Genomic DNA, 26,224 nt, shown 5'->3' on the forward strand with positions numbered 1-26,224 from the left:
TTTCCCATCCCAAATTATACCCAACTACACTGCCCAATATAGCTCACCAGAGGTTAAGCAATATGATTAAATAGCAACACTAACATATTCCACTAATAAATTTGCAGCAACATAAAGGTGCCTGAGATATGCATATAAACTCTGTGCCATTCTGAAATTCCCAGAGGAAATTGAAGTCCAAAGATTAAATTCTCTTGCAAGTTAGAATCCAAATAATTTAATATGTGAAAGAATTAACGTCCTTAATTCCTTCTCCACAGTTCTTATTCTACTTAGGCTCAGTGAAAGGACTTAGGCTCAGATATCTGGTAGAATCTGGGTTCGTTCAACCACTGCTGCCTGAGATTTTTATCACTAAAATGAGCATAATTTCTTGTGTTCCCCAACATTTAAAGAACCCAAAGACACACCCAGATTCACAGCAGTAGCACTACACGCGCGAAATTTAAAATAAGACAAAAACCCAGCTCCTAGAAAGTTATTCTCAGGTGAAAACTGTTTTCTGAACTCAACCTTAGTCTAGACCCACATTAATGTGGCCAAAGACCAAGGCAGCAAACCAGTAGTACTGAGGAAAAGAGGGAAGTCAGAGAGGAGAAGGTCTCAATTTTAGTCTTTCTAGGATGCTACAACTCTTGTCAATTATCTAAAATTTATGACTATAAGTTAAACCCAACTGGGAGAAATTTCTCACAAGAGGTTAATTTCTCCCAAGAGGTTGATATCATATTTGAGCGAAAATCTGATAACATCCAAGAGCTTTTCTCAGAGAGAGGTACTGAAGACATCGTAGCCTTCTTAGAAAGTGTAGAAACTTACAGTGGTTACTGTACCAGTCACAAGATCTTGTTTCCACTTCCCCTTCAAGTCTTTCGTTTCTGGTGCCTGGCGCCATACCTAGCACAGTATCTATTCAGACCATCATTTCTACACCCATTTCCGAGCAAGCATTTTCAGTCCTATGACCCACTGGCTGCTATCCCTACCTCCTGAGGCAGAATTGATTGAGCCTATGAAACCCATTTCCTAGAAAAGATGTTATTCTACTCTCTACATATTTTTTTTTGTCTGCCAGAGTCTTAGCCTTAGTAGATCTCTAAACAGAAGTTCCTATGAATGTGTCGAATATTTTCTTCCTAGGAGTCTAGTGAAAACTGATTTCTCTGCTTATATCCTCAAAGCATTACCATCTTCCCTCAGTTTTTGGATGTTCCAGGTTTTGAGTAGAACTTTATTCTCCATTTTATTCTTCAGTCATTGAGTACATCTTAGGCAGAGGTCATTTTTCTCTCCTATTCTGTAAATTCTTGAGATTCTAAAAAATCTAATGCTTAAATGGATCATTTCTTTGTTTGTTACAAGTAAAGCTATCATAAGCTTTATCATCATCATCAATAAATAGATATTTTAGTGGTTTTCAGTTTTCAGTTACTATGAATAATGCTGCTATGAACATTTCATATAGGTTTTTGTGAAGACATATATTTTCATTTATTTGGGGAAGATTTCTGCTAGTGGAATGTGTATCATATCGTAGGAGTATGCTTAACTTCATACAAAATTGCCAAACTGTTTTTAAAGCAGCTTTACCATTTTGCACTCCCACTAGCAATGAATAAAAGTTCCAGTTGCTCCATATCCATCTCCATACTTCAATTTTAGCCATACCAGTGGGTGATTAGTATTATCGTAGTTTTAATTTTCATTATCTGATAAATATGATGCTGAACATCTTTTCATTTGTGCTTATTATATATTTTCCATATATCCAAACCAGTGGCAGGCCCAGAACCTGAAGATTAATAGTTACATAAGTGGATCACACAGGCTGGAGTTGTGGTATCAGAGTAAATCATAGACACTGATAGGGTAGAACTCTGAAACTTTAATGACTGACAGTAACCATTTCTCTTACTCAGAATGCTTAGAGACCAAAGTTAGGGCTGGCAAGTTATTTCTTACTGGAGTGATGAAGTATCTGCATAACTCTCAGATTTTAGCAAAGATGGTGATCAGTAGAGATGCAAATAAACTCTAAGAATTTAGTAGAAAATGAAAGGAGGAGGCCTGAGTCCCAGAACTCAGAGATCTAGCTCTCATCTTTGGTGATCCTTTCATTCGAAAACAGTTTTTGGCCAGAGCTTCTCAAATGTGGCTAGAACTTGGAGAAGGAAGGAGGTTACACCAGTGCCTCTTGTGTCAGTGGGGTGTTGGGAGAACACTGGCCCTGGAGGGCAAGCAGGAGGCTTGGAGATGGGGGTATGGTGAGGAGGAAGCAGAGTGAGAAGGAAACTGGAATTGACAAATCTTCCATCATAAAGGTTTTCCTCTACTTGCTGCCCACAGATCCTTCTTCTTTAACTTCTTCAGTCTTCCTTGGTGGGTGGCAGAAAGTGGGAGATAAGAGGGGAGAATGAGTGTTTAGAGAATGGAAATTAGGTTTGGGAAGTTGGGTTAGGTGAGGTAAAGCAAGTGGAAAAAGATAAGCAGTGTGTCAAAAGCAAAAAGAACAGTTTCTAGTCTACTTATGATACCCACTCAGAAGGTAACTATGAGAAATCATTTTTCTTCATACTACCTATGCAGCTGGACTATGGATCCTTGGAAATTCTGTGATTAAATAGCCTGTGGAGATTCTGTGGTTGTTCCATTGAACTTTATATATGCTTTTCCTTGTCATCAGATTTGAAACCTCAGACCTTGCCTTCACTCATATAAAACTGATTATTCTAGACATTTGAAAATCTGGACAGTTGGAATTCTGTAACAGTTTGCTTGAAATCCAGAATTCAATATAAAGTAGTTGTTCCTTTAAGGTGAGAGAGTGGGTTAAACAAGGAAGAGAAGGATAAAGAAGCACTTTGATTACTTTAAATCACTCCTTGAGTCCTCACATACCAATAAGATTTATTCTCACAGCTCTGTTTGGGAAAAGTTAGACTGGATCCAAGCTTCAACTGGAAGGCATCAGTGGTTCCCATATTTCTCATGTTCATTCACTTTGGTTTCTTCATATTAAAAGAGAAGTGCTTCCCAGAAATAGCCATTTTTCTCGACCATTGCTAGGAAATAAATTTGGACCCTGCAGCATTTAATATATACTATGGGATGGAGGCAAGTAGAAAATCCCCACCCTGATTTCCATTAGAGGGGAAACTCTGACCCAAAATAATTTCATTAAGTCTAGCCTATTTCCCACATTAATAAAGTAAACGGCCATTAAAAACTAATGTCAACTTCTTTTAGGACTCTGAAAGGCCCTGCCAGACAAAGCAAGAAAACATTTTTATTTCACAGTGATGGGGACAAAGGATAGGGTAACTCTTGGCTTAAGTGAGGCAACTGAGTCCTCTCTTAACAGGAGTTCAGACTGTAATGACTCCCAAGTATAGTTTGTTCTTGGTGAATATGCTTATTGTAGTGGACCAATCAGTAAACAAACCAATGGTTTTCAGCTCCTTTTGGTGGATATAATGGTAAAGAAACTGGAATTGACAAAGTTGAGCCACCCCAGTGCAGGGGAGCCGCTGTGGCCCCAAGCTGAAGTTGGAGGAATAACCCATCCTGGAGTGTTAGAGCCCAAACATGGTGAGAAGGACCTCCATGAAGTGGGAGAGCCCAGTGCAAGGAGTTAGAACTCAGTGACTGATGCTTGGGCAACCTGGAATTGGTGAGTCAGAGCCTGGGCAGAGTAGGGAGGTTATCACATCAGGGACGGGGCCCAACCTAAATGGGAGATTCATACTGTGAGACTGAGCAAATAAGTGAACATCCTAAAGATGGTAGGAGTCAGGTTACCATCTTGAGAGGGCCAAGAATAGAAAGATATAAATCTGGAATGAACCCTGAAGTGTTATACTAGAATTAAAGGCATAGGTATGATTTTGTGTATTTCAACATCTATAGATAGATACAGAAACAAATATAGATACAAATGTATGTGTGGGTATATGTGTACATATCATATATAATACATATGTACGTATATAGGTATATGTGCAAATATACACACACTTACTTATATTTAAATATACGTATGATAAAACACAGAGGATAAACTGATGGTTGCCAGAAGGCAGGGAGTGGGGAGTTGAGCAAAACGAGTGGAGGAGAGTGGGAGATACAAGCTTCCATTTGTGAAATGAATAAATCATGGGGATAAAAGGCACAACATAAGGAGTATAGTCAATGATACTGTAATGATGTATGGGAACAGATTGCAGCCACACTTGTAGTGAGCAGGGCATAATGTACACACTTGTTGAATCACAATGTTGTATGCCTGAAACTAATGTAACATTGTGTGTCAACTATACTCAGATAATAAATGTGAATATTGCATACATGTATATTGACATATCTACACCTATACACGCATACACATTTACATCTGTGTGTTTGTGTGTGTATCCTAGTTCTGTGCACTGAAGGGCCTAGGAGCTGGGAAATCCCGATAGTAATGAGCATTTACTAATGCCTGGATCTTGGCTTCTAAAACTGTTGCCTACTTGAAGAAAGCAGGACTCTTTGGAGAAATGGCTGATGCCTGCACTGGGCTAGGAAAACACTAGCTTAGCCTAGAGTATCTTGTTCTGCCAGAAAGCAAGGATGTGCTGAAAGAATGTTGAGAATGTGGTAGAATGACATCACAAGCAGTTTTACAAGGGCTCCCGCTGGCCTGGAATGGGATATTGTAAAAAATAATGACAGTAACAAATCTTTACCCATTGAATAAAACAGGAAACCATACAGATAAAAATGAACAAATGAATAAATTGAAAATTTGACAAGGAACAGAAGATTTAGAATATTTCAAAGTACCTCCCCATAAACTACTTAGTTTTTTTAATGATTTTATTTATTTATTCACGAGAGACACAGGGAGAGACAGAGATACAGGCAGAGGGAGAAGCAGGCTCCCCGTGGGGAGCCCGATGCAGAACTCAACTCAATCCTGGGACCACAGCATCATGCCCTGAGCCAAAGGCAGACATTCAACTGCTGAACCACCCAGGTGTACCCCCATAAACTACTTATTAACTAATTAAAGAGTATTTTACAGTGGAGAAGCTTGACAGATACCACCTTAGTCAAGAGATCAAAATGAACATTATCAGTAATGTATCAAATCAAGATTGTGAGCCACCTGACAGGATGCACAGCATCGTTCTTGGGCTATTTTTGCCAAAGATGGATAACTTGATTTTAATTATCAAGAAACATCAGACTGACCCAAATAAAGGGGGTATTTTACAAAATAACTCTTTGTCATATTCAAGAGCTAAGGCCATCCAAGTCTAGACTGAGGAACTTCCCAGGCTGAAGGATAGCATGAAGATATGACCACTACACAGGGAGATTCTGAATATAATCTTTTGCTATAAAATACATTAGGAGGACACCTGGACAAACTTGAATACGGATTGGGGATGAGATGGCAGCAATGTCGCTGTGTAAATTTTCTGATGTTGGTGGTTGTATTGTGGTTATGGAGAAAAGAGTGTTCTTGTCTATAGGAAATGCACACTGCTCAGAGGTGAATAGGGCATGAGGCCAGAAACTCACTGAGGAAGAGTCTCTCTGCTAGACTTTCAACTTTTTTATAAGTCTGTGGTTGTTTCAATATTTAACAAAGAAAAGGAAAAAATGAACAACTGTCCTAAGCAGTGGAATACTTTCAAGAAGGTCAAGTTTGTAAGCGCCAGCTACAGCTAAGGTAACCGTTTTCTTCCCCCAAGAAAACACAGTGAGGTATTTTCAGTTGCTGAATATCAAACATTTATTCCTTAGGTTCCTACTACTGCTAAAGTCTATTTTATGAGTAGCTCCTCTTAAAACAAGTCTTTATTTCACAGAAATTGTATCTTTTAATACTTCACTTTGAAATGTCCAGTGCTGAGGATGAGGATGCTTCAAAGCACAGTTTGGACAACCAAGCCAGGTGGACCCCACATGAAGGCTCTACTCCCCATTCCAACCTCCCACCACCCAGAAAGTTGCAAACAACTCAGGCAACATCTCTGCAGAGCCAACCAGGTTGTCCAAGTCAGCTGGAAAGAGAACACCATACTTGATTCAAATTACAAATGCAGTACTGTACTGTACACATCCAGCATTACACATGCTTACAACAATATAAGTATGCATAATGACATATCTGGTCTCACTTTAAAAGTAAACTATAAGCAGGCACCAACAAATTTTAAAACTACTCAATAACCTCATTTAACCTAAAGTTAAAAATGTTGCTGCACATACATTGGCTGCTTCAGAAGCGTTGGGCACACAAATGGGAAGTGAGAAAATATTACAGCTAAGACTAATCACATATTACACACATTTAGGAATCTTTCCAGGCAAATTGTATTCAAATAAAGACTATCCTGAAGGGCCAGGGCCAGTTTCCAGGCTGAATGAGCTCTAGGAGAGGGAATCATGCTGATGTTCCTTGGCACATTTGTGCTTTTTCCCAGACTCTGGAAGTACAAATGCAGGCAGACTCACCGTGGTCCCCAGAATAACTTCAGCCTCTGGGAACAAGAGCAGCTGGCTGTCCTTGGCTCAGGGGAGCCTCTTAACCCTTGGAATTCCACCCACGTATGATAGCTGCTCCAGGCTGATGGGGCCATATCAACCTGTCAAGCCCAGAGGTCAGCGTGGCTATAGTTTAGAAGTGACCTCCCGGAACTACAGCTTTCTGCTGAATGGATCATTGGCTCTACCTCCAAGACAATGCTTGACAGTGAAAGATGGTTTGGGGTTTTTTTGTTTGCAAGTTTAATATGATCTCCAGGAATAGCCTGGCTTGTTATTAATAGCACCATGAAAACATAGATAATGGTAAAAAACAGAATCATAAAATAAAGTCACTCCTGATTCTGGGCAATATTTTCTACCACTAATGTGGTAGAAACAAGTCAACAAAATAAATCAGTTTAATGAATTTGGGAAAATAAGATGTCTTTCTGGAGCAAAAATATTCTTATAGGGAGAATATAGGCAAATGATATTCATTAGGCTGCAACTAAATATATAGTATTTGTGTTTTGTTGAGAAGTAGAGGGGGAAAATGTAGACCTAGCTCCCTATTCAGAATGTCTGTCAAGTAATCATGTAGGACTATTTTAAAAAGGAAAATTGAAGGCAGATGAAGGCATCTAAACTCTTGGAGTGGGAGACTGGGGTTCAGCAGTTTAAAAAGAGTACCGTGTACTAATATACTATAATAACACCGTTTTTCATCGACGCCTCACAAATAAAATAGCTACTACTTTGAAATATTTCCCTCCAGTATCTGAATAAAAAGGAATGGTCATTCTACGGGAAGAAGAGGTAGTCTGTTAGTGAAATGCAGACAGATACTGACCCTTGGCTACCCATTTGCCTTGCAGATTCAGGACTCTTGGCCTCAATTAAAAGATATCTGTAGATGTGTTTGTTTTGCTGTCTGGTGCATTGCTAGAAGCAGATGTGAAGATAGGAATTCCATCCCAGTGAGTTCTATTTGGTAAACAGACACAAGCTGGGCTTTCTATAACTAGTTGCAAGAAGATGTTTTGATAACCCAACAGTACCGAAGCAGCCTGCTAAAATCCCTTTTGACTGATATAGTCACTGGTCCAGATTGAACAAAACACCAACAGAAGATATATGTACTCAAATCAAGTCTGACTCTGTGGTCCAGGATACGTGGGAATCTTGTACTTCAGGTCGGAGGGAACTGGCCAATGTAGTTCATGCCTGGGTGCCACAGAGTTCCAAATTATGAGTCACACCTGTAACAAAATGTAGCATAAAAATTTTAAAAGCACTCTATTCCACTACCCTTCAGCAAGTTTGTCCCTTTCATCTGCCTCTTGTACAAACACATACACACACTCACACACACCATCCAAACTCTTCCTTATGCTTCAAGACTTAGCGCCAGTTCCACACACACTCCATCCAAACTCTTCTTCATGCTTCAAGACTCAGCCCCGTTCTACATTTTCCATAAAGTGTTTCCCAGCCCACTCTTGACTCTCGTAGTAGACCTTACCTGAACTCTACACTTCACAAGTAATTGAGTACTTTTCCCTCTATCACGATTCCACCCTCTATGCAAACACATCAGCTTTCCCAATGACATTATGGACTGCAGACAAGGACTGTGTTGAGTTCCCTCTCCCTCTGCCCAACACAGATTACTCAGCATGGTACTATGGTGCATAATTATCCTACAATAAATATTTGATAGAGGTGCTGAGGCATGTTCTGCTTAGAATTGTGTATGCATAGTGGTTTCAGAATACAGAGGAGAGACCCTACTACACTCAAGAAGCTTACACTCTGGCTATTTTCAGTTATTGTACTTGGTGGGTGGGGTGTGAAACCGCCGACCTCTCATCCCAACCACAGCCAGGATAGACATTTCTGCACATGGTGTCCATTCTAGCACAATAGCCCCACCATGCATTTTTCTGCTTTCCGCCTTGGGGCTTTCTCTAAAGACTTGTGAAACACTGTTTCAAGCATAGAGCATTGCTCCAGGATGCACCAGAGAAAGCTCATGAGCCCCAAAGGCAACCCAAGCTAGTGGGGATGGGAGCCAGTAAATAGATACCCCCACTTATCCTTCAGAACAACTCTGGGAGACCTCCGAACACTTCTCAGAGGTTCTGTGGTCTCCAGCTGAGATCTCAGTAGTGCAACTTTCATTTGCTTTTCTTCCTTGCCTGTCTCACTCTCCCTGTTCCTTCACCCCTTTTTCCTGGAGTCACCTAACAAATTACTTATACTCAAGTCTCTGCCTCATGGTCTGCTCTCAGGGATCCAAACTGAAACAGACACATTATTACAGGCACAGATATTAAAAGAAAACTGGTGGTTGTTGTTCTTTCAAAAGCAAAGCAATGAAACATAAGCTCTTTGCTAGTAACAAAGTCATGGTAGGAAATCTTCTTCTTTTTTTTTTTTTAGAGAGATTATTTATTTATTCATGAGAGACACAGAGTGAGGCAGACACACAGGCAGAGGGAGAAGCAGGTTCCATGCAGGGAGCCTGATGTGGGAGTCGATCCGGGGACTCCAGGATCACAACCTGAGCCAAAGGCAGATGCTCAACTGCTGAGCCACCCGGATGTCCCTATGGTACATCTTTAGGGGACCAAAGGAATCACTGAATATCCTGGGCATCAATTTCTCTCACCCAAAGAAATGAGGAGTTAGACTGAAGGGGCATTTAACTCCCTTCCCATGCTTCAAATTCCAAGATTACAGAGGCTGTTTATATCCCTTTATACAAGTCATCTCACCACTGAATGGTGGCAGAAATTCAGGGGCTTCTATCTCATTACATCCTTCATCTCATTCCAACCACAAGGGATGCTTCAAACTTTCTAGATGCTCCTCAGCTTAATGACCCTTAAATTGACAATGTTCATTCTGAATGGAAAAAGTCAAAGTCACACCGAACTAGTCTTGTGCAATTATCCAGACTCTCTGAACTTGCACCTTCTTTCCATCAGATTAACACCAGCTTCCCTAACTCTAACTCCTTCCCCTGGGGAGCACCAGCCCAGATCTCTCTTCCAATTCTCTGTCCAAAACCCTCCTACATTTGTTTGTGTATTTCCCATGCCTCACTCAGTAATTTGCACTTCATTGATACCCAATAAATGTTCATCACATGACTTAAAGAACTTTTTACTAAGGAAGACTTAGAATCATCCCATTTTTGAAATATCAATTACTAAACTGCTTTGATACACCAGTAGCTTATGAATCTTTTGCTTGTTTATTTTTAATGAGTTTTATAGACTTATTGTTTTCAATGTACTGCAGAAAGCACAAACTTAAAGTGAAAAGTCAAATTTTCACAGAAAATCTGAAATTGGACCTTTGAGACATTTGCCCTTCCACTAAAATTTGAAAAAAAAATAAAATTCCAGGCTTAATGTGAAGAACACTCTGCTCTGCCCAAAGCCCCAGATGGAGTGGTACCTGTGAGTCCAGGTTTTTTGGCTGTATTCACTGCTGCCATGAACATGTATTCACTGTTAGGATCATGCACACTGGATCGATATTTCTGGAAGAAAAGTTAAAAACATGGTTTGTCATCTGTTCTTCCTCATCTCCATCCCTGCTTTTTGTTTGTTTTGTTTTTGTTTTTCGTTTTTTTGTTTTCACTCCTCATTGAAGTGATAAGTGACAAAAGTGTTAGGATATGGCTCAGGCTCCTGACCTGCAACTAAGTAGGAAAACAATATGAAAAGGATTTTAAATAAAGAGGCTTCTGCTGAATTTCCCGCCTCATTTTTGTTTTTATTGTTCCTTTCTCTGTAGATTTAGCTCATGAGCCCTATCTCACTGTCTTCCCTCTTTTTCTCTCCAAATTCCATGATCTGGCCAATGATCACACTGTGGATATACTTGTACAATATGCAGAATGGTGTAACTTCTTTTCATTGAGAATCTGTATTGTGAAAGACTGAGAAGAATATCCCCCAGCAGAGAGTTTGTTTTGTCATTGTTGAGTTATCTCCCTAGATTTTCTGTGGCATTCTTTAAAAACAGAGTCCTAGCAACTTATCATAGGAAGAAGCTGACCATTTCCTTCTCGGCTACTATTGGCATCTTTTTTTTTTTTTTTTTTTTTTTTTACTATTGGCATCTTATAAGACTTTCTCACTGATTATTTAATTGACAAGTTGAGGGAAACCTAAAACTGGTTGTTTCATCTTTGCCCTGACTCTGGAAACTTAAAATCAAATGTGCAGCCTGCATGTAATAATTCTTAGAAATTAGAAGTATCTACTTTTTTATTTTTGTGTTTCAATCTTTGTCCTTTTTAATCCTTTCTTGGCCCTAGCTCCTTTATCTTTTTTGAGTAATAACAATAACAGCTCTCTCTGTAAGCCATCAAATCCTTTTTTAGGCTGAACCAGCTGTAAAATAAATAAGCTTCTCTGCCAAGTTAATAGTTTAATTAGTAGACATATCTTGTGGAAAAGAAAAACTGTCTGTGTTAATCAAATTACTCTGGCTAGAGCAATATGTGCTTTGATGAGTAAATAACTACTGATATTCTTCAATAAAGCAAATGCAAGAAAAAATAGACATCACTCACCTTTTTTGTAAGCCAACAGAGAAATACGCATCCAAAAATATAGACTACAACAAAAGCTGCACATCCTATGGGTAACCAGAACTTCAGTTGGCAGCAAGTCTGTGATTCTGGGTTGGAAAAGAGACATGTTAAGGGAAAACTGAGAAAATCCGATCTCCTCTTTCAGTGCTGAATCACAAGTTCCTTTACCAAATTTTAAAGTGATTTAATCAAAGGAAGCTTGGCTTCATCACAATCATGGAATCCAATAAATTATAAATAACATCATACCATAGCAAGAATTTAAAAGTTAAAACCTAAAAGACTCTATGGACACATATGTTTACAAATGAGTTTAATAGAAAGGACTTTTCGGTCTTTTTTTTTTTTTTTTTTTTCAGAAAAGTATGTAGGAATGGTAATGATATAAAACTATTATTTTCAATCATCTCACTTCATTCCGCAAACCCCAGAACAAACCAAAACTTTAAACTTTATGTGAATAGAGGCAATGGCCATTAGGCCATGGATCTGGGTAATTTGTCTTTATTTTTTTCTGATTTCTAATGGCATATGTGTTTTAAAGATGAAATTATCTATTTCTGACATAGTAGTCTACATGATCAAATTGCATATTACTGATTAATATTAATTATTAATCCCCCACATATTTTCATAGTAAATGATCGCCATCAATTTCACCAAAATGAACTCTACAAAAGGCACTTGTTTACTTGTTTTCATTAGTGAGAAAAGTTGTTAAAATGCAAATGTCCTCTTAAGCCTGAAAAATGAAAATAATGTCTTACCATAAACATTCAAATATTCTCTGCTAATATTTTTTCTCTGAAAAGGAGGAGGATCAAAAATTGACAGTTGGCAGGCATAGTAGCTGGCATGAGAACTGTCCAAGTTATACAGAAAAAAGGAGACACCATCACTGGATGACTGAGATTGACAGAATTTCGGATTCTTGGACACTGTGTTTCCATTTTCCTTTGTCGTAGTGAGATCACAGAGTACTTCTGTCCCTTTCAGCAACTCCATTTTATATTGCGAGACAATCGCATTGAATTTGCATAAAATTTGTACACCTCCATTGTGAAATGTAAACATCTCAGACTTGGTAGAATCATTGATTTCTCCTGGATAAAAAGGAAGAAAACAAAGCAAAAGTGACCTTTTAAGAAGATGTTACTCTAATAACTATATGTGAACACAAAAGAAATCTCTTCAGTCACCACTATTGAACCAAGATGAAAGAATTTACAACCAAAAAAAGAACATGACAAAAATAAAACTGTGCCTCTGAAAAAAACCTAACCAGGGAATACCTGTGTGGCTCAGTTGGTTAAGCATCTGTGTTTGGCTCAGGTCATGATTTCAGGGTCCTGGGATCCAATGCCGTGTCAGGCTCCCTGCTCAGTGAGGAATCTGCTTCTCCCTGCTCTTCCCCTTGCTCATGAGCTCTTTCTCTTTTTCTCTCTCTCTACCTCAAATAAATAAATATTTTTTAAAAAGAAAGAAGAAAAAACCTAAACAGAAATTGGCTTGTTGTATATGAATATATAATATGTAATATATTAAATAGTATATTTACATAGTATAATCAGACAGATATGGTACCTGCACTTTCATATTGGGGACAGATGGTGAATACATAATAAACCACCCTAATTAATGCTAGGAATGGAGTGCTATTCAAATAAAGATGGTGGGGTTGGGTTTTAATTTTGTTTTATAGAATCAAATAATGTACTTTTGTTTTCTAAAATTGAAAATGAAGGAAGATTAGCACTTAGTCAAAAAAAGGAAGATTTGGGATGAGATTTGGGAATGATGATGTTTTTTAGTGAAAATACATTAAAAAGTGCAAATAAAAAAAAGTGCAAATAGCTTACACTAAAAATGAACTATATATAAATACATATTCATATTATACCCTCCTGACAGCAAAACAACAAATGAATCATCTTCAAGTGATAGAAATGTTTTCTCTGAACTTGATCTACTGAGAATTCAATCAAGATCTGATGATGGCACTAACACCCCAGATTTTTGTCTAATTTTTCTTCTTTTTTTTTCAATAAAATTTAAGCTTATAGGAAGCCAAAGGTGTTTTAGAAGCTACATAGAGATCACATGAAAAAGGAACGGAAAAGGTTTTAGCCTACTTGCATATTCTGAGTTACTGGGTTATAAGTTCAAACTGCTCTCTGCTTTCCTTTTTTCTTTTTCTTTAATATAAAAGTTTCTCACTGAAATTTTTTGGGAAAACTATTAGCGTGACAGTTTTTTTTTTGCTTCAGTTTTGGAATCTGTCTATATTCTTGAAAAGAATATATAACAGGTATAACAAATGTTTAGAGGAAAACAAAGTTGCCCACCCCTACAGTAAAATAGAAATGCCATTTACGTATATTTGCTCTTTACCTTCCAGATATATGCTTTATAGAGAAAACATATTATTTTGTGTTCTGCTATTGTCATTTAATGGTAAATTATAAATGTTCCATTTTTTACATAGTTGTCACAAGTATCCTCTTTAATAACTCTTAGGACATAATATATAATTTGTTAAGGCATTTCACTAATGTTGAATACTATGGTTGTTTTTAGCATTTTGTTTTTATGACATGTGGCCAAAATGTTTAAATATGATTACAATACTATGGATTGTTATATTGCTTTCTGAAAGAACTCTAATTTGTGAGAGGACTAGCATTATACAGGTGGATTCATTTGCCACAACTCTACTTGCACTAGTTGCCATAATTTTATTTAAGACTTAGCATAGTTATTTTTCTTAATGTCTGTAGGCTTTAATTTATAGCTCTTATATTACAAGGGAAATATATTTTCAACTTGGGGATTTGGTTGTGAAAATACATACAAGTATTCTAATTTTTCAGTTATGGCAGCCCAGATCCAAATAAATTCCCACAACAAAACAACCAACAATGCTGAACAAAAGGTCCAAAAATATTATTAAAAGGCTTAATAAGATTTCAAAAAAAACTCCCACAAATAAAAGGCTTAATAAGATTTCACAAAGAGGAGAAATTGGTAGGTTAAATTTGAAGAACCAGAACCCAGAGCAATGAGAGCAGAGTTTAGAAGTTGCTTTTACTTTGAGAGTATTTGCTGTTCTGCTTAGGTTCAAAGTTTTGTCTTTATGTCTCAACTCCCAGAGTCTGTGAAGTGAGAAATCTAGTAGAAGAGCCTCTCGAAGACCTCTCCTCAATAAGTTGGGATCTCAAAGGGTTTCCTTCTTGGACTATATTAAGGCAGAAGAAAACCAGCCCTCATGCAGATTATAGCTCACCTTCAAATCACTTCAGTGGTCCAGAAAACCTAAATCTTTGAATTTTGTTTACAGTGATTTTGGATTATTATTTTAACCCTTATGCTTTTGATAGTAAAAATAAAACTACTCCAGGAAGAAAAGATTTATATCTTAGCCTCAAATCCTATCTGCAAATAGGATTTAAAAACAATGACATGCAAGGAAATAAAACAACAGAAACAATTGATGACAGAAACCCTCCAAAAAAACATATATTTGAATTATCAGATCCCCAATATAAACAATTGAACTTACTGCATTTAAAGCAATAAAAGATAAACTTGTAAAATAAATAAATAAGTAAATAAATAAATAAATAAATAAATAAATAAAAGATAAACTTGTAATAATATCTAAAAGCACAAGAAACTTAAAAAAAAAAAAGCCAACTAATTTGAAAAAGAATCAACTAGAACTGGCAAAAAAAAAAAAAAAAACTATGATTAAAAGTCAATGGATAGGTTCAAAGCATATTAGAGCTAAAGAGAGAATTGGTGAACTAGAAAATTAGGTTAGAAAAATTATTTGAAATGCAATCCACATTCAGATTTAAGAATCCCAACAAATCAAAAGCAAATTTTTTAAAGCATGCACATTTAGACATATAATGAAAAGCCTAAGAGCTGCCAGAGAAAAGAGACTGATGACCTTCAAAAAAGGAACTATTAGATTGACGGGTGATATCTCAACATTAACAATAAAAAGTAAAGTGAAAAATAGTAAAGGTATATGTAATGAGAAACTTCGAGAAATGATGCATGCATGTTATTTCGTGCATAATGACTAAAAGAATAGAAACAACATATAACCTAAGTGGACATCACAAAATGCAGTCTAGTGGTTTGGGATAAAGGGAAGGAAGTGTTGGAATCAGGAAGGAAAACACCGGGGTGGGAAGGCTTCTGGGTGCCTTGTTTCTTGAGCTGCAGTGATTATGAGAGTAAGGTAGAATGCCTTATAATTATTCATTAAATTGTATGTTTATGTTCACCTTTCTGTATAGATGTTTTGTTCTAGGATAAAAAAAAATTTTAGGCATATAGAAGGAAATAGTACTTGTTTCACTTTAAAAATAGAGAAAACAATGAAAGTAAAAGGCAAAAAGGACAGAACTGAGCATGAGCATAGGTGTAGTCTACATTAGATTAAAAGGAAAGTTTTTTTGTTTTATTTTTGTTTTGTTTTTTTGCTTGGGGACTTATTTATCTGAAATTAAATTATGTTGCATGACTATTATTCTGATGTTTATGTCTCTATAGTCTACTGCTGATGATAAAATCAATGAGCTTGTTCTCAGTTTCTTTAGAAACGTTCAGAGCACATTTCCCAAAGACTTTAGAATGACAGCAAGTAAACCACAAAGAGATCTTGGAGCAAAAGTGACTGTGGCCCCCATATAAACATGTAGACAGAGATGCTTGTCTTGTGTTTCTGAAGATGTTTTGTCAGCAGCTTCGCTTCTCTGCCCTGTGCCCTCACTATGACCCACAACCTCACATAAGATGAAATGTAGTAGCACTGCAGAGTAGTGGAAGTGCAATGCAGTGATTCCCAAGGAAACAAGAGGAAGGGGGTCCCTGGGTGGCTCAGTGGTTTGGCACCTGCCTTTGGCCCAGGGCGCCATCCTGGAGTCCCGGGATCGAGTCCCGCATTGGGCTCCTGGCATGGAGCCTGCTTCTCCCTCTGCCTGTGTCTCTGCTTCTCTCTCTCTCTCTGTCTATTGTGAATAAATAAATAAAATCTTTAAAAAATATATTTAAAAAAAAAAGAAGAAGAAACAAGAGGAAAATTCTGGCCTTGTCATGAGCAAGTCTGTGACTCTGGTACCCCTCTGGACTACAGTCTCTTCATCTGTGAATTGAAGAAGTAAGACCAAAACATAAAGTTCCTTCCAACACTTACTCTCTAAGGATCCATAATCAAAACATATCCAGATGAGACTGCGAACAACCTAGAAAGCTTATTACTTTGTTGTTGTTCCCATAATTCTCTCTGGCCCAGTATCTTATGGGGATATTCCAAGGAATCAGGAGAAACAAAAATGAATTATACATTCACATTGCCTGTGAAAGTATTTAGGTAGGGCTAGGAAGAGTGCCTACATCTTTCTTGAGTGATAGTGCCAAAGGCATGTGCCATTGACAGCAGAAGAGTAACTGGGCATTCCAGAGTCTCCTTTCTGCTGGATACTATCTAACCTGTTCATTTTTTCATATTTAATCTAAAAACTTTAACCTAAAAACTAGGTGATCTTCTTACTATTAAATGTTGTGATAAGACACCTGGTTTCTGTATGTACCTATTGCTTAAGCTTTTCATCTGGAAAACAATTTGACAACTCTAAGCCTGCAATTTGAATGTTTTCATTAAAGGAACCAGGTACTATATTAAATTAGTTGCTTCATAATTACTTTGGCACCTGTAGAACAGATAGGCTCAAATATCTAATTATAAACACTCCTTAGCCTTTGATGACATTTAAAAAAAATAGTATCAAATGGAGATCATCCCTATTGCCAGGGCTAAAGCATTAAGTGGATGGCAGATAATTTAAGGGAAATCTGAATATATTAGTTTCTTATAACTGCAGAAACAGCTAGAATCTTTTCTCCACCCTCCCTGGATGTTCTCATCTCCAAATCTAACATTAAATCTAACATTCAATCAAGAGTGCTGTATCCTAGCACCAATTTTTATAGCTAGTGTTTGTTTTGGTTAAGTATCCAGTCTGTTTGGTCAGTTCTGCTGACATACTACAAGTTAAAAATTGTGAGTATTAGCCTCAGCAATCAACCTCTTCTTGTTCTTTCTTCTTTTCTCTCAGCTTCATTTTTTTTCACGTGCAACCTCTTAATATAAAATCACCCTCCAAAATATCCCTTCTCATAGTCTTTGATATGTTACTTACCTTCCCTAACATCCCACCTCCCTCTCCAGTACTCATAGGTGCTCATAGACACTGCCTATGTTGCAGACACCCCAAAAACACCTCTTTCACGTTTGTGTTTCCTGTAACATGATTCAACTTCCACCCAGCATCAAAAACAATCAGACCTGGTAAACTTAGAAATTATACGGCAAGTCTAATTCTTTTGTGTACAGACATCTGAAGACCCAAACAGGTTAGATTATTTGTCTAAGGTCATACAACTTCTTGGGTGCATAAAAGATTCTGGGTTCACTCTAAGGTTGAAGTGCACGAGCAACAACCATGGGAAGTATAATGGAAGCAGGCAACCACATGAGGCTAGACACTTCATGATTACTATAGACTCTTACAGGATCACATTAAAATCTGTTTACAGGAAGAAAGCCTAATTTTCTATACCTGTTTTATGTCTGGTAGTTATCCACTGCTCCTGCATCTAAACTTCAATTGGGCCAAAACAGCATCATCTCTCTGTAGGCCTATAAGGGTTTCCTAAATTTCTGTTCTCGCTCCTGCCCATTTACTATCTATTTTCTTCAGGGAAGCCAGAATGATCTTCTGACATTCACAAATGGTGTCATTGCCCTGATTATAAAACATACATAGAAGAAAACTTAACTCCTTAGCCTGGTGTTCATGCCTGCATGACCTACCCACTTCTCTAACATCATTTTATTCTAGACACTCACTACACTGAAGTCATACTGCTCTTCTTTCTATCCCTCAAATGTAAGCAGCTGTTGAATATGTCACTTTTTCACCTAGAATATTCTCTCCAATCTTCACATGACTGCTTCTTACTTCTTCTTCTTACTTCTTGACCACTCAATCCAAAGTACACCCCAATGGAATTTTCTATCATATAACCTGAGATAAGGTATTTATCAATGTCTGAAGTTATCTGGTTTATTTGTTTATTATCTGACTTCTCCACTATAATATCAGTCTTCAAATCAGGCACCTTGTTGATCTTATTTACCAATCCATCCCAAGTATCTACAATAGCACCTAGTATGTATTAAGTCACAATAAATATTTATTGGATGGATGGACAGATGAATAAATGAATATGTAGATTTCAATGATGTTATAAATCTGGCGGGGGATGAAGAGAAAATACAATGTAAAAACCAAAAAGGCTCTCAGAAATGATCAGTTAAGCCTTTCATTTTATATTTATATTTACCAAGATAGAATGGGGGCAGAAAAGTGAGTGGCTTGCCCAGGATTAAACAGAGCTCATAGGCTGGGACATGATCCCATGAGTTGCCTTTCTTCTGGAAATAAGTATGTGCAAATGTATAATCAAGCAAAATGTATAATTAATCAATCAATCCCCTGAAATGAAATGTCAGATTCTAATGAAAATTCTGAGTTTCAAAGACGCAGGTTCTTTATCTGTAAATATTCACTAGGTTCATAAAGATTTGTTTAGATGATTGATGATTCTCTTAACTGTTTTTTATCTATAGAGGAGAAGACAAGTTTAAGCCTGGTTGATTATTTAGATCCTCCAGAGAGCATACTCCTTAAATTTTCCCAATGTATGGCCACAACACAGGCCCCTGGACCAGTGATTTTTCTAATATATCCAGATAGTTTGTAATCACAGCATGTTAGTGACTTGTGATAAAATACCATTTTGTATCTTTCAGCATTTAATATATTATTAAAAACACAATAAGAATATGTTCTCTTGAGTCCTGGTGATGGGTCTTAAAATCTGAATATTAAGTATTAGTCTTAGTTTTGCTATCATATCTATATACCTCTTGTTGGTACTCTTTAGATTATAAGTACTCTAGAAAACAGGTACTGTGTCTTCTTAATCACAGACTATCATGTCTAAAGGGTACAATCTTCTCAATAGAGGTTCAAACCTGTTAACCGCTGCTAACTATGATTTTTATAACCTTACTTTATAACCTTACTTACTTCAAGAGTAAGTTCAGAATCTTTACATTAGGTGATTTCTTTAGGTTTCTAAATTGTTTAAGGGATAAGAACATTCGTATCCATAGGGCAGGGGCTGTGTGTGTGGCGGGTATTAAAAATAAACAAACCTGGGAAAAAAGATCATTCACCTGAGAATTGTAAACTCAGAAGAGTTTATTTGTAAATTGGTTCTTTTAATATTCCATTTCTTCAGTATAAGGTGGTGTTGCTAGAACCCATCCTGCCAGGACTCTTTATAAGCAGTTATATTAGCCCCAGTTGAAAACCTTTTGGTAAAAACATGTTAGAAAACCCACACAACTGCAGCATGTGAGACAGATCAGCAATTCAATTTCATTCTCCTCAATTCAGACTTCTAACCACAAACCTCCACAAAGATCTCAGAGTGATAGAAAGATAAGATCTCCTGAGTTCGCAATTATTGATAGTGCTTGTTAAACATATTTTTCTGTAATCAAACAATGAACTTTAGCTTAGCACAGCTCATGAATGTGACATAAGAGGTGAAGCTCTAAAAATTGCAATGTTTATTTAGGTTTTGCTACACTAAGAAATTTTGGCTTTTTAAAAAAAATTTGCATTTACCACCTTTTTTTCACCTTTCTTAGAAGCATTGTCATTTCTTATGAATCTACTGGCTAAAACTTTTAGAATCCTGATTATGGATTTTTATACATGCATCATTTCTATGCTTACATTACTATTCAAAGGCATCCGTACTCTAAAGAGTTGATTGAAGTCAGCAAGGAGGATAGGCTAAATAAGCCCAATCTGATCTAAATTCTTAACATTTATAGAAAAGAAAGACAAAAATGTAAAGAAGAAAAGTGAGGAGAAAATAAAAAAGCCATAAGAGCATACAAACACACACACATACACACACTAAATGTATGAGTTGTTTCTACTCTCCAAGGAACTTTGTGGGCTGGTGGGAGATAGGGTAAAATAACCCTTGGTCCTCTAAAATGTGCATCTTACTATATAATAAGAAAAAAAATGGAAGACTGATTTTCTTCTAGTAAAAACTTCCTTCCTGAAAATGGAAGAATGCCAAATAGGTTATAAAACTTTGCAGCAATATTCATGAAGTAGTTAATTTGCAAACAAGTTATTTTGTTAGTTAATTCATTGTCATTGATTTGAAACTGTCCTACCAGGGAAATCACATGAGATTAAATGAACCCAAGTCTCTACCACAGAAGGGGAGGGAGAAAGAATGTTATTGGCACCCAAGAGTATCCACATTACTTCCCATCCCTCAACGGCCAGGTAAAGCCCTTTGGGCACATAAACAAGGCATTGGCTGGGTGAACTTGCTACATTTAAGGCTCCAGCTCTCATCTCTACTCCAGTAACCCACACCTTTATCTCAGCCACCCCTTCCCTTGGCTCCCATCCCTAATTTCCAATTTCCTTTCAACACCTCTATCTGATTTCTTCTGATAGATAAAGAGTAACATTTCCAACCTGAACTCTCAAACCCAAATGCTGCCATTTAAGGGAGTCAGTAGTCTAACCCCTTCCCCTGACTCTCCTGATCCAACTGGCTACCAACTCCAGCTGACTCTGGCTCAAAGACATCTCTTGAATTCAGTTGCTTTTCTCTAGTTCTGTTGCTAATCCAGGATCCTTTTATGTCTTCCCTCATCTGTGGAATCTTCTTAACTGGCCTTCTTAAGAACAGTCTCTCCCCTTCCAAGTCCATCCCCCATGCTGCTCCCAAAATTGTGTTCACTTCCCAGCTTAAAGTTTCTATTATATTGTGGCTTATGAGATTAAAAAAAAAAAAACAATTGTGTTAGCTTGACACAAACTCCTTTCACAATCTGTGAGCCATTTATGTTCAAGCTGTACTAAACTTTTTGGTCATTCTTCTCACATCTTTAAACTGTTCCCATAAACTAGAATATCCTAGTACTTCTTTATCTTCCTAGAGAACCCCATTCATTCTTTAAGAATCATTTTTGATTGGTCTCCAAGACTCCAAAGACTCCTATCTCTATACTCTCAATAACACTTTATTTATGCCAATATATTTATAATGCATATCAGCTTGGATCATAATTGTGTTGTCTGTCTTTCTCATTTAAACCTGAGCTTCACAAGGATAAGTACTGTAGTATGGTCACCTAGGACCAGGAATGTATTAGAAGCTCAATGAAATAAATGAATGCTTAGAAAAACATGGAGGCTGAGCATGGTTGGCAAATGTTCCATAGTGGACTAAAGACAAGAATAAGAAAAGTAGAGCAAGAGATTCTGTTTACTGGATATTGGAGAATACTTATTTCCCAGGCCAAAGGCAAAGACATAAACTGAATGATGCCCAGCCAGTTCTCTGAAGCCTAATAGGTCAGGAAGTTAAATAAATAGTTCTAAGTCTTCAAAAGCTTCCAAATAATAATAGAACAACTTGTAAGCATTGAGAGTTTCTCATGCTTTGGATACTGTGTTAAATGCATTACATTAAATATACAATTTGATGTACATAACAGCCTTTTTATGTCAGATTTTCTATTTTAATGGAAACATTTTCTATTTTGAGGAAACTGAGGCTTGAATAACTGCCCCCAAGATTATTGAGTTAATATGTGATGGAACCATAATATGAACTTAGACAGTCTGAGACCAGAATCCATATTCTTAAGGAGTCTTTTAGTCCAATAATCTAGTCCAACCCTTAATTTTTTAGAAGCTAAGGCACAGAAGCCAAAGAGACTTGCTGAAAAAGGAAAAGAAAAAAAGAATCTTTTAACATTAAATTTGTCTGGGAAGTTATATTCATGTATTTCTTTCCTTCCAGTGTATTGGGTATATTAATGTCTCGAGTACTTGAAGTACTATTTACATTGATGCCACATATGTATTCTGTGATTTGAGAAGTTATCATACACCAAAAATATATTTTAAAATTTCTTACATATGAAATTACTTTGTGCTGGACACACTCATTTCTCTAGACATCCTCATTCATCAACCATATGTGTTGAGCTGCCCTATGTATTTGAATCTGCAACACAGTCTAGTTCCTTGCTCTGACAAGGTCTAAATTCTTAATGGTTATTTTGAAACTTATCTGCCTGGAGACATGTAAAAACATGGATTCACATACACAAACTTTCATCATTAAATAAGTACAAATGAGTACTATGAGATTTTTTGCTTTAGACCTACATAGTACAAAATAAACTTTAATTGTGAGTACATTACAGATTTTATTTGTTTATTGTTGTTTTCCATGAATGGATTTTTTCTGGTGCTGAGTTCTAGGAAAATATAAATGTTGGCTGCAAAAAGTTGGATTTCTCAAATTAAAACACTACATTTAAGTGATCTCCAATTGCTTGTTGAAGGTGCCATGCTTACGTCATCATGGCTCAGACGAACAAAAGATTCTATCAGAATGAGTGGTTGACAGAACCAAAATTCTTGAGTCTGTCAACCTCCCTAAAAGCAACTTAATTTTTCTTAGGTTTTCCTCAAGCAAAGTAGAAGCAGGCATCAATACATTATATGTGACCCAGAGGAGGTCCATATTCCCAACATTTGACTCTAAATTCGCAAATCTTGGTCTGTTTTGATCAGCCTCACATGCTGAACCAATGAAAAAAAATCACATTTTGACTAACGGTTTTCATTTGCATTATATATTTTCTACATACTTATTAAGTTCCACTTTCCAAAATATATTTTTAAATTTTCCTAAGGTTTCAAATGCCAAAGGTCTTATTTTACTTAAGATGACCAAAAAGTGCCATTTGAAAGATCCAATTTATTAGAATAGCAGTAACATAAAAATGCCTTTTATGAAGTAAATGTGAACCTTAGCTAGGATATTGAAGGAAACAGAGGATTTTTGATTTGTTTAATTTACAAAGTTTAATAAATTCTTTAACATATAAAATTCATATCCTTAAGATAGGAAGGTAGCATAAGTTGTGGGTTTTGCACAGTTTACAACAGTGAATATTGAGCCATTTTTTTTAAGTTAAATAAGTCTATGTACCTGTAAGGTACCTTACAGTGTACCTACAGTCTCATTCTACTAAGATAAGAATTAGGTTCTCTCTATGCACCTACATTCTTTTTCTACCAGGAAATGGGAGTATCCTGCTAACAAAGGTATAATATTCCATTTTACCTGAGGAAGTTGCTAATAGCAATGGCAAGTTATGAAAGCCACTAATGATGAAAAACAAGGGATTCAAGATCTTACATGAGAATAATAGACTTGAAAGAATAATAGGTATGCCTAGAAAGAAGAGAAAACGACAAACATAAGATTAAACAACTATGGAACAAATTTAGAAAAACAAACAAACAAAAAACTTCTCATGCCCACATATTGAAGTCTCACCGAGTCCCAAAAAATGTTCCTGAAAATCTTCACTGAGCTAGGCATATCTTGACACAACTCCTGAATTCCAATATTGAAATAAGTAGTTTACAAGATCCTAGAGAATTTTTTTTAAGTTACTTACAAATGAACGAGAATCAGATGAGCATGGAATTATTCACCTGCAGTCCTAGAAGCCAGCAGACAGTGGAGGGGGATCCACAGACAATTAAGGGAAAAGACTTCAGTCCAGGAATCCTATTCCCAGAAAAGATATTAGTCACGCATCAGACTAAAAGAAAGACTTCTTTACCTGTGCTGGAATTTATAGTCCAGGGTATCTGAAGAAAGTAATGGAAATCTTCTGATGATTATATCAGAACAGAAATAACAGGACAGGACTGGATGAGTGATGCTGTCACTGAAAATAGGTGAAGGAAGTCTAAAGAAGGGATTCTTAAAACAAGAGAAATACTGTAAAAGGAAACTAGCAATGATCTTCAATTATTATTTCAACAAAGCCCAAGATTGGGGCAGGGGTACACTAACAGGAAAGCATGAGAGTGGGACAGGAAGCACCTTCAGAAGTTTTCAGGTCAGTGGAGGAGTGTGGGGTCAGCATATCAGGCAAGGCCACTGTCATTATTTATTTTAAGCCAATAATAAATAAATAGACATTCAAGGTGTTCCAACCATAATGACTTACTCAGTTAAGAACTGTAGTCAACCTTCCAAATTACAGAGGCAAAGAGAGAAGTTAAAAGAAGCCAACCAAAATAAAAAAGATACAATAGCTAAGGAAAATAAATAGAAATAAACATTACAGTGAAGGCATAAAATCAAGTACAGGCTTATCACACTTAATGGGAATGGCCTGAATTCATCTATGGGGGACAAAAGTTAACAATTTGGATTTTTAAAAATCCAACATGAGTACCTAAAGGGAGTTGTGGGAGGAACAGATCCCACAGAATTCCCTCTGAGCTCTAAGGAGGGGCCCATCTGCAGACACCAAAGGGCTGTTTTTCCTAAGGTGATGGGATTTAGGAATCATGGATTTGATGGCTGGGAAATAAAAGCAAGGCTCAAAAAGAACTTGATGGTTATCCTCCCAGCTCCTCCCAGAACCCATTATGAGACCTACATTTATTAAGCACCATTTGACTTCTATCACTCTTACTCATGTACAGCCTCCACTCTGCTCTCAGAGCAGTCTTCCCAAAATTAGAAATCATAAGGTCACCCACATGGTTCTCACTGCCCATTAGGTGTAAAAAGAGGGTCCTCTAAACACTGGTAAAGGTTCAAATTTTTTCCAGATCCTTTTACAAAGAGGAGCTTCCTATTGTTCCAGAATCATTGAGAAGATGACTTTGTTAAATTTTACACTGAGAGTAATAGTTAAGAAATCACCAAGATCTCCAACTAATTAACTCACCAACTAAAGGCAACACTAATGAGAATTTCTCCCCTTTAACATTATATGTCTTGCTACTTCAACACAATGTGGACGGAATGTGAATATTGGAGTCAGATACATTACATTTGTGTTCTCTCTTGGTTCTGCCATAAATTATATGTAACAAATCACTTAGCCTTTGCTGGTCTGAGATTCTTTAAACATGAACTGAAAGTAAGACTAACTTAACCTTTGTGTGGGATGAGAAAGCTTACTTAGTTGGGAGGATTAAAAAGATGGCAAAGGAAAAGGAAAAGACTTGCATGTGCTTGGTGTAGGCTCTGAAGAATGGATAGGTCCTGGATAAATGCATGGTGATGGTATTTCAAACATGGAGACCATTAGCAATTTACAATCTCATTTAGTCACTTATCCCTCAAACTGAAAAATGGCTTATCACATGGCATAGCTTTCTGTGTGGTAACAGTGAACGTTGGTTTTATTCTATAAGAGCCTAAGACGAATATCATTCTAGAAGCACAATTTCATCAGGTTAGTCTAGTAACTTGAAATAACTCTACCTAGGTTGGATCTATCCTTCCACAGAAAAAAACATGATTGTTAACTCAAATCTCAAACTGATAATAAATACACTATCAACCGTAAGTGCCCATATGGGCTTAGCCTATTGGGATATCTTTTTACAGCATAACCCTCAATGACTTGTACCAATATTCTTGGAAAAAAATCCAAAATCCTTTACATGGCCCATATAGTCTGAATGGTTTTGCCTCTGCTTTTCTTTCCAGCATCTTCTTGTACCATTCCAAACCCTTTCCTTCCATGCTCAGGCATTTCCTCCTTCTTCCAGTTCTCTGACCTTACTTCATTTCCTCCTGCCACAGATCCTTTGCCCTTCCTCTTTACCTGGTATAGAATGTTTTCCCCCTCTGACACCATCCCCCTCATTTATTCCTACTTATCCTTCAAATCTTAATTCAAGTGGCACTGCCACAAAAAAGATTTTGATGAACACTACTCCCCAACTCCTCCCCCATATCCACCCAGTCTAGAGAGGCTTCTTTGTTACATTCTCTGAATTTGTCCGTAATTATTATTAATTCATGAGATTATTTAATTAATGTCTTTCTTCCAACCATTCAGTTAGCTTC

General features: G+C 36.9%; 1 protein-coding gene across 1 annotated transcript in view; it reads right to left on the reverse strand.

The window, feature by feature from the left end:
- Positions 1–5,754: 5,754 nt before the first annotated feature.
- Positions 5,755–26,224, reverse strand: part of ICOS (inducible T cell costimulator) — a 78,213-nt gene continuing 57,743 nt past the window's right edge. The window contains exons 6-9 of the mRNA XM_072741265.1: positions 11,896–12,231; positions 11,108–11,214; positions 9,982–10,066; positions 5,755–7,775 (exon numbers count right to left, since the gene is read on the reverse strand). Coding sequence (XP_072597366.1) covers positions 7,735–7,775; positions 9,982–10,066; positions 11,108–11,214; positions 11,896–12,231 — 569 coding nt within the window. The 3' untranslated portion in view covers positions 5,755–7,734. The remainder of the gene's footprint in view (positions 7,776–9,981; positions 10,067–11,107; positions 11,215–11,895; positions 12,232–26,224) is intronic.

Source organism: Vulpes vulpes, chromosome 16 (genome assembly GCF_048418805.1).
Source record: "Vulpes vulpes isolate BD-2025 chromosome 16, VulVul3, whole genome shotgun sequence".
NCBI lineage: Eukaryota > Metazoa > Chordata > Mammalia > Carnivora > Canidae > Vulpes > Vulpes vulpes.